At 44.2% G+C, this 14521-nt stretch overlaps 1 protein-coding gene across 7 annotated transcripts in view; it reads right to left on the bottom strand.

The window, feature by feature from the left end:
* Positions 1-14521, bottom strand: part of RAP1GAP2 (RAP1 GTPase activating protein 2) — a 186911-nt gene that overhangs the window by 45157 nt on the left and 127233 nt on the right. For 3 of the 7 annotated variants that reach the window (XR_016388881.1, XM_022595921.3, XM_022595920.3), the window contains 5 exons: positions 12280-12324; positions 11511-11543; positions 10910-11122; positions 9598-9701; positions 205-283 (listed from right to left, as the gene is read on the bottom strand). Coding sequence is in view for 6 of the 7 variants with exons in the window: in XM_022595921.3 (XP_022451629.1) it covers positions 205-283; positions 9598-9701; positions 10910-11122; positions 11511-11543; positions 12280-12324 (474 nt within the window). In the remaining variant the exon portion in view is untranslated. The remainder of the gene's footprint in view (positions 1-204; positions 284-9597; positions 9702-10909; positions 11123-11510; positions 11544-12279; positions 12325-14521) is intronic. The other 4 variants (XM_089900603.1, XM_089900602.1, XM_089900604.1 and 1 more) reach the window with 3 other exon arrangements.

Raw genomic sequence — 14521 nt, forward strand, 5'->3', positions numbered from 1 at the left:
GGATGAGATGGGCAAGGTGTAGAGGAAAGGGGGGCATCCGCCAACCACTCCCCCCAACCGCATCCATGCAGTCAAGGGCCCAAGAGGACAATGGCCTTCCCCTCCCCAAGGGCAGAGCCCACCCAGGACGAGCCTCCGCCCCCACCCCAGAGGCCAGACCTGGCCTAAAAGAGGAAGCCACCTCCTCTCAGTGTCACCTTTTACCTTTGCAATCTGAGGGACACTGGGCAACTTGCTCAGTCCGGCCAAGGGGATCCGCTCATGTACTGTCTTCACTTTGGACCTGCACACATGGATGAGGATGAGAAAGGGGTGTCCACAGAAATGGAGTCAATGAGGAAGGTGGCTGAGGTCACGCCAGGCCACAAGGCAGGTACTTGCTTCACATCACCCTGGGTCAGACCTGCCTCATTCCGCCCAACCCAGGCATTGGGCGCTGCACTCAAACTGGAAAATGGAATGCTACTTAGGGACCCCATGGGAAATGGATACTCAAAGAACCTGCCTGGTACAGCTGACTGCAACTGAAATACAGAAAATGCAAATAGCTACCTTCAAGTTCGACATTACTTTTTTGTTTCTTTGTGGGTTTTTTGTGTTCTCCAGAAGAACTGGGCAGAGCTTCTGGACATATTTGGGTCTGACATGCAATTAAACCTTTATGAAAAGAAAAACTAATATTTGAAAATCTGTATTCACGTAAAATATAGATGAGATGAAAGTTGCTTTATAAAGGGATTCACCATAAGGCTAAGTTTAGCCTGTTCCCCTGATTCATTCAGCACATTATGGAAGTGTTGAATTCTACTGAATGATTTTCTGCATCTGCTGAGATAATCATATGGTTTTTAATCTGTTAACCTGGTGGATTACATTTCTGTTGAGCTATATTTTCAATCCACGGGTAAAACTCCTCTTGCTTACGATGTATTATTTTTTTCATATCCTGCTGAATTTAATTTATTGATTTTTTTTTTTTTTTTTTTTTTTTTTTTTTGGCGGTACGCGGGCCTCTCACTATTGTGGCCTCTCCCATTGCGGAGCACAGGCTCTGGACGCGCAGGCTCAGCAGCCATGGCTCACGGGCCCAGCCGCTCTGCGGCATGTGGGATCTTCCCGGACCGGGGCACGAACCCGTGTCCTCTGCATCGGCAGGCAGACTCTCAACCACTGTGCCACCAGGGAAGCCCAATTTATTGATATTTTATTTAGAGTTTCATATCTATGTTCAATAGCAACACTGGCCTATTTTATTTTCTTGTACTTCCCTTTTCAGGTTTTGATATCCAGGTGTTACTCCAGCCTCGTAAAACGGCTGGTGAGCATCTCATCCTTTGAAATAGTTTGTATACCATAGGAATTTTCTGTCCCTTAAAGGTTTGCTAAAATTTGTCTGAGATGTCACAGACAAATCTCTGGGCCTGCTGTTCTTCGTTGGGAGGATACCTGTGGCTATCAATTCGGTTCTTTTTTTTTTTTTTGGCTGCTTTCGGTCTTCGTTGCTGCGCAGTGTTTCTTTAGCTGTGGCGAGCGGGGGGCAGGGAGGCACCCTTGTTGCAGTGCGCGGGCTTCTCACTGCGGTGGCTTCACTTGTTGCAGAGCACAGGCTCTAGGCACGTGGGCTCAGTAGTTGTGGCACACAGGTTTAGTTGCTCTGCGGCATGTGGGATCTTCCTGGACCAGGGCTCGAACCCGTGTACCCTGCATTGGCAGGTGGATTCTTAACCATTGCACCACCAGGGAAGTCCCCCAATTTGGTTCTTTAATGGTGAACATTGAGGTTTTCTACTCCTTATTGAGTCACTTTTCGGAATTTATGGTTTTTTTCTATAAAATTATCCATCAAATGCATTGATATAAAGTTGTTTTTGGTATTCTCTTAAGGCTTCATTTCTATTTGCAGTCGTGTCCCTTCCTTCATTGTGGAAATAGTATCTGTTTGTATCTTTTCTCTGTTTTCCTTAGTCAGCCCTTGCTGGGGGTTTAGTTTATTAATCTTTTCAAAGAGATAGCTTTTGGTTTTGTCTATGACCTCTATTCTTTTTTTATTTTTGCTTTCTACTTCACTAGCTTATTCTTGCCTTTTTTATTTCTTTCCTTCTATTTTCTTTGGGTTTTTTTTTCTACTATTCTTTTCCTAACATCCTGACCTGCATGCTTACACACTGAATCTTTCTTCTTTTTTACAAATGCATATAAAACTATATATCTCTCCCTAAGTACCACTTTAATTGCATCCCACACATTGATAGGTAGTATTTTCATTGTCACTTAGTTCTAAATATTTTGTCAGTTTTCTGCGATTTCCCCTTCAGCACCTCAGTTATTTTAAAGGGTTTTCTTTATTTTTTTAACTTTCCAAATATATGAGTTTTATCTTTCAGTATTTTCATTGTTGATTTCTAGTTTAATTTTTGTTTATTCAGGGAACATACCCTATATATTAATTATTTGAAATTTGCTGACTTGATACGTGGACTTTTTTTTCATGTTCCATCTGAGCTTGAAAAAGAATGTATCTTTTTCTCTTTTGTTGAGTTCAGGAATGTATGTTACAAGATCAAATTTGTTAACTGTGTTGTTCAAATCTTCTATATCCTCACAAGTCTTTGTCTGCTTGGTCCATTGGCATCTGAGAGATGTTACTGAAATCTCCCACTATAAGGATTTGTCTGCTTCTTATATTCCTATCAGTTTTTGCCTTTTTAAATTCAAGACTATGTTACTAAATGCAAGTTCATGACTGTTAGATCTTCCAGGTGGACTGTTCTTTTGATCATCATGTAGGCTGAGGCCTCTGAGGGGTCCAGTAAAGGGCATCCTTCTCTGCCCAAGTTGTGGACAAATACAGAAAAGAGAAATTAAAAGTAATTTGGGAATTAAAATAACTCCTTTGGCACTGATAAAGGTGAAGAGGAAGCACATGAGCTTACTGTGAAGGTGCAGTGGGTCTTCTGACTACACCCCAGAGTTACCCACACCCACAGGCAGTGCTGGGCAGGGGCAAGCCTCCTCTTGTGGGGTCTGCTCAGGTGGGACTTACAGTACAGGGAGCAGGGGGAATGCCCTGAGGGCAGCTAGCTCCAAGAGGGAAAGGGAAAAGAACACAGCTATACACATCAAGTTCTTACTCCCAAATTTAGCCTTGTATCAAGGGGGTGAAGAGAGCCAGGGGTGCCACACAGAAGTGTTCCCTTCACAGAGCAAGAAAATCAGGAGTAGGGAAGGATTCCCAAGTTACAAAGGAGTGTTCCTTTTATCCCTATTAACACTTTTCCCCTAAAACTCTATTTTGTCTGTTGCTCACCAGCTTTCTTCGTTAGTATTTCTCCAGCATATCTCTTCTTATTTCTTTATTTTAAATCTTTCCATGTCGTTTTTCTTTAGACATGTCTCTTATCAAGTAGAGTATAGCTGCATTTTTAGTTCAATCTGATAGCCTGATATTTTCATAGGCTAATTTATACTTGTGATTTCTAATGTACTTAGAATTACTTTTTATCATTGTGTGTTTTTAATAACCCTGTGTTTTCTTTTTACATAAGTTTCTGTAACTTTTAATACACGTATTTATATTTTTCCAATGAACTCTAAACTTACTTGCTATCTCTCTCCTGAGGAAGGAGGGGACACAATAGCTACTGAACTCTTCCCTCCCACTGTCCTTCCTACATTTGTTTATAAATGTAATTCAAGAATCCTTTTTTTAAAAAAAAATACTTCCTTTCTCCAGTCAGTAATTAAACTCATCAACATAGTTTACCTATTTCTTCTCACTTTTTAGTTGCATCTTTCCTTTTGGTTTCTCTTTTCTTCTAGCTGAAGTACATCCTTTAGTAATTCTTTCAGGAAGAGTCTGTAACTGATATATTCCCTTCATTTTTTAAAAATATCTGAAACAGCTGTCTACCGCCACTTTAAGGATATTGTCCCATTGTCCCACGGCTGATAAGAAGTCTGCTCTCAGCCTAGCTGTCATTCACAAATAATCTGTCTTTATCCTTAAGTATCTTTAAAATTTCCTATTTATCTTTGAAGTTCTAAGGAAATCTGTTCCTTACAAGTTTCAAATAACTACCTACAAACCATCTAGATCTAGAAACTTTTTTTTTTTTTAGATCTAGAAACTTTTGGAGAGATCATTCTTTGAGAACTTTTTCAATTTATTCCATTATTATTATTGAGCCGGTCAGGTTTTTCACCTCGTGTTAAATTTAGTAATGCATACTTTCCCAGAAAGGCATCTGCTTCAAATAAAATTTTCAATATAATAGCATTGGTTGAACATAATATCTATTAACATCTATTGTTAAATTGTTTGATCTTCTTTACATCTGTGGTTATATGCCTTCTTAATGCCTAATTTTGTGTATTTTTATTTTCTCTTTTTATCTGTATTTGACTAGCTGAATAGTTACCTATTTTATTCCCTCAACAGAAGTTTATCTTTTTCTAGGCTATAAATAAATCTGTAGTTTAGATTTACTTATCAAATCTCATGAGGTTTTTTATTTCTAATTTATTTGTTTCAACTTTAATCTTTGTTAATTCCTTCCTCTTACTTTAAGTAATAATATTGATAATAATAGCAGCTACCATTCTTGAGTAGCTACAATGTATCAGGTTCTGACACAAAATATGCATTCAATAATTTTAAGGTGGATACTACCATCACCGTTTCACGGATAAACAAACTGAGGCACAGACAGGTTACTAACAACAACTTACAAATATGATTCTTTCTTTTTGAATAAGGAACTTTTTAAGGCAATTAATTTTCTTCTAAGTATAGCTTTGGACACAACCCATAAGCTTTTAGATGTAATATTTTAAATGTCATTATTTTATAAATATTCTATAACTTCAGCTTTGATTTCCTCTTTGGCCCAACAGTTATTTAGGAAAGTGTTGAGATAACCTACTTCTAAGTGGTTAAGTGAGTTTTTTAAACATTACTGTTATTAATTTGTAGTTTTACTGTCAAATTGTAAGCAAATATATCCAGCGAAGTGTCTGATTTTTAAAATTTATTTAGATTTACTCTGTGGCTCAAAACTCTGGTTCCTAAATCTACTGCTGTCAAGAATGATCTGTAAGATTTTTAAAAATAGAAATTTGGGCTAACAATCCTTTTTTATAAAAAAAGGAGCAAAGCTTATGAACAGACAGTTCACAGAAAATAAATACATGTGATCCTTAAATATATGAAGGATGCCCAACATAATTCAATTAAATTATTATGAATTTAAACTATACTAAAATACCATTTTCAACTATCAGATTGGCAAAAATCCAAGTTCAAATTTATACAGCTCCTACCGAAGGCAATTTGGCAAATCTATTAAAATACACGTGCATTTATGGTTTTTGTTTTGTTTTGTTTTTTTGCGGTACGCGGGCCTCTCACTGTTGTGGCCTCTCCCGTTGCAGAGCACAGGCTCCGGAGGCACAGGCCCAGCGACCATGGCTCACGGGCCCAGCTGCTCCGCGGCATGTGGGATCTTCCCGGACCGGGGCACGCACCCGTGTCCCCTGCATCGGCAGGCGGACTCTCAACCACTGCGCCACCAGGGAAGCCCGCATTTATGTTTTGACCCAGCTATTTTACTTCTGAGAAATTATTTTAGTCCATACAAATTAACATTTGTACAAGGTTGCAGCATTATTTGTGATACTGAAAGACTGACAATGGCCATTAATAGGGGATCTATTAAATAAATTATTTCACATTCAGGTGATAGAATACTATGCAGCAGTAAAAGGAATTAAGAAACTCTTTATGTACTAATATGGAAAGAACTCTAGATATATTGTTAACAGGTGCAAGTTACAGAACACTAGGTTCTACAGAATGCTAGGGAAATGAGGAAATGGGAAGATATACAGTTATTCATGTCTTTATATATATTACATATTTATATTCAAATATATATATGTATGTATGTGTTATATATGTGTATATAACACATATATATGTGTATATATATTATACATATGTTATATATAATTGTTATATATATGTGTATATGTTATACATATATAACAATTATATATATAATTGTTATATATGTATAACAATTTGTTATTTTTTTAAATGGTTGGAGCCTAGAAGTCTAGGTTTTGTTTTAAAGCCCTATCTACCTTATGATCAATTTGTGTAAATATTCCATAGACACTTGAAAAGAAGCAGAGATCTCCATGAGAGGATCAAAGTTTGATAGCCAAGTATAGGTACAGATACATATAAAGATACATATATACAATTGACATAAATAATATTAATGAGATTATCCATACCCTCTCATTCCCTACCCTAGTTGATGTCAAGTGGTAAGAAGTATGTTAAAATCTACCACTACAATTGTATTCTGCCAATTTCTCCATATTTTAATCACTATATATATATGTGTGTGTGTATATATATATATATATACACACATATATTATGTTAAAATATATACCATTAACAACAAAAAGGTTCATAAGATATCTTTGCTGTGGATTTTATCTTTCACAAATAGACAATGGCCCTCTTTGTCACACTGATTGCTTTGCCTTAAATTCTGTTTTTCCATATTAATATTGCCCACTCTGCTTTCTTTTCAGATTTGATTGTTATAACTTTTTCTCAACACTTTTCTTTTTAAATATACAGTTACTTTCTTTAATAAAATTAATTGATTGATTTTTTTTTCCCTTTGGAGAGATGACCCAAACTGAGAATCTTTTCTGTGTAATAGTGGAATTTAACTAATTTACATTTATTATACATCATCTATGTACTCAGACTTATTTCCATTATCATATTTATTTATTTATGATTCCTCTATTTTCTCTCTTTTTCTATAATGGGTACGTTTTCTTTGTCATTGATTTTATCTGATATTTGGTGAGTCTTTTTTTTTTTTTTTTTTGCGGTACGTGGGCCTCTCACTGTTGTGGTCTCTCCCGTTGCAGAGCACAGGCTCCGGACGCGCAGGCTCAGCGCCCATGGCTCACGGGCCCAGCCGCTCCGCGGCATGTGGGATCTTCCCAGACTGGGGCACGAACCCGTGTCCCCTGCATCGGCAGGCGGACTCTCAACCACTGTGCCACCAGGGGAGCCCTGGTGAGTCATTTTGATCTTCAGATTTAAGTCTTCAATCAGCTTAAGAACATCCATTATCCACATGTTTAATTCCTGTTCACTATCCTCCACATTCATTATAATTTTGCTTATCATTTTATAGTTGTTGTGTTTACCTTTGAATTATGTGAGAGCTTCTTAAGCTTATTCTAAATATTACTAACTGGGTTTCCACAAAGTAGATTCTGCTCTTTACTGTTTGTAATATCATTTAGAATTCTTCTTGGCCATTTTTAGTTTTTTTATATTATTTCCTTAATTTAACCAGCACGTTCTTCATATCATTCTATTGCCTTATTTAATCTTTTGTCTTTAAAACAGTTAATTTTTTTCTAGAAGTCTGCCGAAAACACAAAGTTAACGTATCTAAATTTTACTTGGCTTTTTATAACAAATCCTTTTCAAAGCTTGGTTATTTCCCTACCTTCTAAATGCTAGGTTATACTTTTTTAGATGCAGAATCTTTTCTTTCACCAGACTATGAGGGTTTTTTTTTTCCCCTCTCCTTCTTCTTTTTATATCCCAACTTGAAAATGGAGACATCTACTCAGGCTTGTTATTTATCTGTTAGTAACTGTTTTTTATCTGTTATTTATCTGTTATTTATCTGTTATTAACTGTTAGTAGATTCTCCTTGGCAACTCTCATGGCACACACAGATGCTGTTAGAATACTCTCCTCAGATTTTAGGCTAGAGAGCTGGTTGTTATAAGACATCAATTAAATAATCCAGAAGCCTACAGGGAATGAGGAAGAAGCTGGGACAGGAGTCACTGCCAGCAGAGGAATTTCATCTCTGCATAATTTCTTCTTTGTGCCTGGTAAAGTTACTAGGCTGTGGGACCAATTTTTTTATGTCTGGTTTTCAATTTGGCCATTACTCTGGGTACACGATGTGATTATCCAACTTCCTAGCTGGTGAATGGCTTCTCTCTGCCACCCCACTCGCTGGATTTCTGTTTGGGAGAGCCACATTTGAGCTTGGGCTCCCCAGGGCACTGATTTCAAATGCTATTGACCCCAAACAACAAAAGTGGTTCCACGTAGAAAGACCCCTGACTGTTCCAGGGCTCACCCTTAGTTCTAAACAGCACAGAATTGTCCCCAAATCTCCAATTTCATATATTCCCACACTACATTGCTTTCTAAGGAAGAAGCAATGGGGTTCAACTCTCAATATCACCTACATTACAGTCCTAACTACCCCACAGATGACAAAAAAAAAAAAAATCATCAAAGTACATTGCGTGCTGGGCATCTTTCTCTTATTTTTAGCTCAGGTGCAGCATTTCAGATAGGCTATATACTAGAAAAAGAGGGTTAGATCCTTGTGTTCAGTTATCTTCTTACTCAGAAATTCTACCCAACCTGGGTCTGATTTTTATTAAGAAAGGAAGTAATTTTCTTTACAGAGGTTCACCTAGCTCGAAATCCTATCAGGAGATGGGGATCCAGGTATTACTCCCTCAGAAAACTGGCTCTAGCGATTTAATGGACTCTTCCTTGCCTTGCAAACATCATTTCTAGCCAGGTGAACCTCAGCAAAGAAAATTGCTTCCTTTCTTAATAAAGAGCAAACCAAAATTGGATGAGTGCTGACAACTTCCTTGTACCAGCCCCCCCGCCTCACCTCTCCTATAGCAAGGCTATGTGTCCCTGTCCATCCCAAATTTATCTCAAAATCTGGGCAGAAAAAAAAAATGTTATTGCTCTTTTCCAAATACCTTCAAGGACTTCCAATTAGATTCACAAATATGGACTGGGAGCGTGACAGGCTCATGGCTAAACACCAGCACTGGTCTTCCTGGCTTCTCCACCAGCCCACCAGGGACAGAGATAAATAAGACAGACTCTGTGCTCCCACAGCGTCCAGTGTAAATCACTAAAATAATACCTGCGCCACATATTAAACTCCTCCGTGTTCCTCTCCATTAGACCATAAGCCTACAGAGAACACAGACCATCCCTCTGTCATTATTGCAAAGGAGGTTCTACAAAACACGTTAGTCACACCAAACAGAAACCAGTTCCAGTTCCTGCCCTTGAGGAGGTCATATTCCAGAGAGAGGTCCCCAGCTTAGCTGTGAATCAGTGCTCCTGTTGTGACCACGTCTCGGGTGCACACAGATGCTTTGGGATCTATTTTCCCTGGCTGCACACCATAGGTAGTATTCTGGCAAACCCTCTCCCGGGACAGGTTGGAGTTGCATCTCAGCAGGATAAGCCATCTTCCTCAGAGTCCCAGTCCCCACAAGAGAGGCAGGTTGGGGTGACCTTGAACCAGACACCACTCTGACTCCCACGATCAGCCCCAGGCATAAACACCTGGTCTCCCTGCCTGGCAACTCAGACAAAGCCCCAAGGTTCCAGCCAGGTCTGTTTCCCCAGCACACCCAGAGCAGACTGGTCAGACTGGTATTTCTGGGTCCTGGCCACTAGAGGCGTGGCCTCTAACAGTGCAGAAGCCCCACCTGAGAATGATCCGAAGGTACTCAATACCATCCGTCTCCTCACACTTGATGGACAAGAGCAAGTTCCCCAGACTGCTGCCGGTACAGTAGAAGTTTAGATGATCCTAGAGACAGAAATCAGGTGTTAGCGGGGAGGAGGGGACCTTCCGGACATGTTCCCCCAAGTCACCTCCTTCACCAGGAGTCAGAAGCCCCATAGCAATGAGGAAGAGAAGGATGCTACTGCTGTGGCTACTACTGGTGATGATGGGGGGGGGCGGAGGAGGGGAAGAAGGAGAAGGGTCACAGTAAGAGGCCCAACTGAGTCCCAGGATGTGCCAGGCACTGGGCTGAGGGCCTAAGAGCCCTCATCTCCTTTAACCCTGACTACAACTTTATGCAGGGGGAAACATCATCATCCCCATTTCACAGATGGGTAAACCAAGTTCAGAGTTGTTAACTGTCCAGGGTCACACAACTAATAGTGAAAGATCCAGGGTTCAAACCCACACCTGTCTTGACCAAAGCCCAAGTTCTTCACCACAAGATATCGAGTCCACTTCCTTGCTTCCAGGGGCAACGCTTGCCAATTCAGACTACTTGTGGGAATAAAGCCAGGAGGTTCACTGGCACCTCCACCCAAGGGGAGCCAGGAGGTCCTCTGGACAGTGGGTCTCCTCCTGGCCCAGGGAGCCCATACCAGACAGGCCATATCAGGATGCAGCCCTCGAATCTGCACTTTAACACATTCCCCAGGGGGTTCTGATGCAGCTCCTAAGACTGCAAAGCTGCCTTAGGCCGGAGATTTCTGGAATCTGCCTTCGGGACTTCCAGAACCTGCCAAGTCTAATGGGCAGAATATATTTAAAGAAATGTAACTTTGTCACTTTTTAAGCCATCAGAGGCTCACAGCACATCATCCAGTACAAGTACTCAGGGGGACCTGCTTGAATGAGGACACGAGAGACTTGTACCATTTTGACAGAAACAGACTTCCAAGGTGTGAGAATGTATTTGTCCCTTCCACCCTCCTCCACCCCCAAACACTACCCATTCCATCACCTCCGAAGATATTTGTTGGGGGAGATCCCCACCCAGACTCATCACACCAAGAGCCTTCCTAACTTCTGCACACCCTCTGTCCACCCCATCCCTGCCCAGGAGCACAGCCAGTCAGACCTCTCCAACGAGGACACAGGCAGGCAGCAAGGACAGGGAGGGCGACTTTGAAGAGGACAGACAGAGATAAAGGGGCAACTGGAGAGGAATGCTGGGTTCCTGGGGCCCTCCCCCTCCAGAAGCTATTTTTGCCCCCGGGCCCCCTGGGCCTCACCTTCCCCAGGAAGTGCCTGCGGTAGGCCCTGGCTTCACCCTTGCACTCGAGCTTGTAGCCAAACGTGCTGGGGCTGAGGCTGTCCTCTTCCTCCTCCTCACAGATGCTGCTGCCCAGGGAGGTCGGCGTGCTCACGTTCTCAGGGTCCTCAATCCAATAGCCCCCAAACTGGGGCAGGACGATCAGGGGGTATGGGCCTCCCTTCTCCACCACCTAGAGGCAGAGGGAGGGTCTTGCACTGCAGCCTGCCCTGGGTCTGCAGGAGGTGTGCCCTCCAACTTCTGAACTGCTCCAAGGAGGGCATCCCGTCTTTGAGGCCAAACGCAGCAACATGAACCCCTCCCCTAAGCCCTACACCGTCTCCAGCTTCACCAACCCTGTAGTTTCAGAGGTGCAAAGCTTGGATGGGTACCCCCAATTTAAACAAAGGGAAAGGTGGCAAAAGGCCTCAAGCCCTCAAGTACCAGGGCAAGGGTTCTCTCCCACGTGGGGTGGGGCAGGGACCATCAACATCATCACCGTCAGCTCCCCCGGCCCGCCGCCCCCCACCCCCCGGCAAAGACAGGACCCAGAGCTGCCGTGCGGCCAGGGGGATTCCTACCTCATCGATGCTGGGGTACGGAATGTAGTCGTCCTGCAAGACAAACCAGACAATGTCACCATTAGTCCCGGCAATGCCCAGAAAGTTTGATTACTGTTTCCATTCCCCTCTCCACTCCTTACTCCAGATGGGGTAAGGAATAGGCTGGGGGGCCTGGCAGGCTGCACCAGGGCTTTGGGAGCATCAGTGGGAAGAACACCGGACAGAACAGCCTAGAGGCAGCTCTGGGATGTGGCTTGAGTTCTTCCCCAAACTGACAGAACCTGAGTGCAAACCCTGCCAGCTGAAGATGCAGTACGCAGAGCGCGGAGTGCCACACTCTTGTGATCCAGCTTCTCACCCTAGGATGCTGTAACAGGAAGATGACCTCTGGTCCCACCTAGCCCCCTCCAGGAAAGGGGGTTAACCTCTAAGTGATAAGCTGCATGCCTGGGCCTTGGCAATGGAAGCTGAAGCTGAGAGCTGATGCCTCCGGAGCCTGGAGCATAGAGCCTGACACCCCTACGTGCTGCATGCGGTCTGTTTGCAGGAGCAGGTGCAGAGAAGCCAAGCTGAGCCACAAGCCTTGTCTCACCAAGGCCTCCACCCCAGCACACCCTGAAGCTGCCCCAAAGGTGTCAAGCCAGGGCCCCCCTTGCTTCCCACCGTGTACCGGTCAACACCGTGTGGCCACTTAAGTGGCTCTTGGTGAAAATAAGAGTTAGACAGTGTAAGATAGCAGACCCCAGCATGCCAGCTCTGTGCCCTGCCTGTCACCCGCCCAGCCCACCTTGTTCTTCTGGGGTCCCGGCTTCTGCTCTTCAAGCTTGATCCCCTGCAGAAACAAGGAAAAGAGGATCCATGGAAAAGCAAAGGTCACAGAAGACAGGCCAAACAGAGGAGTCTATCAGGAGCAGCTGCCTTAGCTGGGGGTTAGTAACAACAGCAACAACAGCTGGCATGTGCTGGGCCCTTACACACTCAGGCCTCAGGCAAGGCAGCAGCGTAGGGGGTTAAGAGCGTGGACTCAAGCCAGATCACCAGGATTCAAATCCCAACACTGCCGCTTATGACCTGATGACCATGGGCAAGTCACAAAACCTCTCTGTAGCTCGGTGTTCCCATCTGTAAAATGGGAACGAAAACGTCGCCTACTCTTGTGGTGAAGATTAAATGTTGAGAGTGTGTTACGCCCTTGGAAGACTGATCACTATATAGTAAAACTACAGATAGGCAGCATTTTCATCTTGGTGCTTAAATATCTCCACCAGGCTCTCTCAAAGCCAGTAGGTGAGGGGTGAGAATGGGAGCCTGCATCTTCGGGTGTCATCGATGCCCACATGTTGGACCTCATGCCACACCAGCTCCACCCCTCCCTGGTGGGAAGGTCCAAGGGTGACAGGCAGGCCACCTGGTCCTCATTCTGCCGCTGTCGTACTATCCACGACCCTTGACAAAGTTGAGCCTCTTGCAGCCTCCATGGCTTCATCTGCAAAATGAGGATTCTAACACCCATCTTCCCGCCTCACAGATGTGTCGCTGCAAGGGACAGGCACCATGACCGGGCCTGGATTAAAGGGGATCATCTGCAGTTATCTGGAAAATGCTCTTCTGGGGAGCAGGGCCCGGTCCTACAGTCATATTCTGAATTAACTAGGTTTTCAGGGAGGGGGGCACATGGTGTTCCCAAGATTGTTTGAATAAATCCAATGAGGGTGTGAGACGCTGGGACACACTAGGAGAAACAGGTCCCCTCTAGAGAGGAGTGTCCAGAAGCGGCCGCTTCCTGATCATAATACACATCAGGATCTTGGCCTTCCATGGCGCTCCCTCTGTTGTCTCCTTTGAAGCCCTCAGCACCTATTTACCAACGAGGAAACTGAGGCCCAGGGAGTAGGTTGCTGGCCTAACGTCACAAAGCTTGTGAGTGACAGCACCTGGATTTGAAGCTGGACTGTGTGTCTACAAGTGTGTCTACAAGTGCATGGTCCTATCCCACAGCTCTCAGAGCCCAAGACTCCTGCTAACTGGGTGGATTTAGACTTGGGCTTCTCCAGACTTGGCTGGGCTGAGTCACCTGCGGCGTTGTTCAAGAGGGCATGGGAGGGCCCCCTCCCGCTGGACAGGTGCTCCTTTCCACACACAGGGATAAAAACCACCTGAGTGGCCAGCAGACCCTGTCCAGGGAGGCAAACTGGGCGGATGGGGATGGGGGTGATGTCAGGAGTTTGTTTTGTTTGTCCTGCACTAGTCATCCCTGCCTGGGAACAGCCCCTGGGCAGGACAGCAAACCTCCTCCTGTGCCTTCCCCCACGACAGAGCCACCACGCAGCACTGGGCCGTCTCTGGGTGTCATCCTTTGCAACAGGTGTTATGATTATGCCCCCCTCCCCCATCCCCAGCCATGAAGACACTGAGGCTCAGAGAGGTACAGTGACTTGACCAAGGATACTCAGATAGAACGTGAACCTAGAACCAAAGGGATCCAAAGCTTGTGCACTCGGCCCCTGTTGCTTCACAGGGATTGTGCCCTTCTTCAAATCCCTAGACTCTTGGTCCGGGAGGTCAGGAGTCCTGGATCTTAGTTTCAGCTCTTCACAACTCTCAGAGTGCCCTGGATGCTTCACTGCTCTGAGGCTCAGTCTTCACGCCCGCAGCATGAGAGAGGGCGCCCACACTCAAGGACAGACTCCAGCCACACTTCATAGAAGCCGCTTTCCATGTGAGTTTCATACAGGCAGAGGAGTTGGAAACTGTGGCCCCTAGGAGGCTGGGACCCAGTGGGCACGTGGTAGAGGCCCAAGCACTGGGAAGTCCGGTTTCAGCCACCAGCAATCTCAACTGAGATGAAATTGACCCACCGCCCAAGGGTGTCAGCCGCCTGCCGTGGAGACACACAGGAAGCAACCAGAACCCTGGCACTTCCCTGGTGGTCCAGTGGTTAAGACTCCACGTTTTCACTGCAGAGGGCGCGGGTTCAATCCCTGGTCGGGGAACTAAGATCCCACAAGCTGCATAGCGCGGCTAAAAAA

The sequence above is a fragment of the Delphinapterus leucas genome, chromosome 19, assembly GCF_059928025.1.
Source record: "Delphinapterus leucas isolate spDelLeu-1000000601 "Yukka" chromosome 19, BTC_Dleu_Yukka2, whole genome shotgun sequence".
NCBI classification, from domain to species: domain Eukaryota; kingdom Metazoa; phylum Chordata; class Mammalia; order Artiodactyla; family Monodontidae; genus Delphinapterus; species Delphinapterus leucas.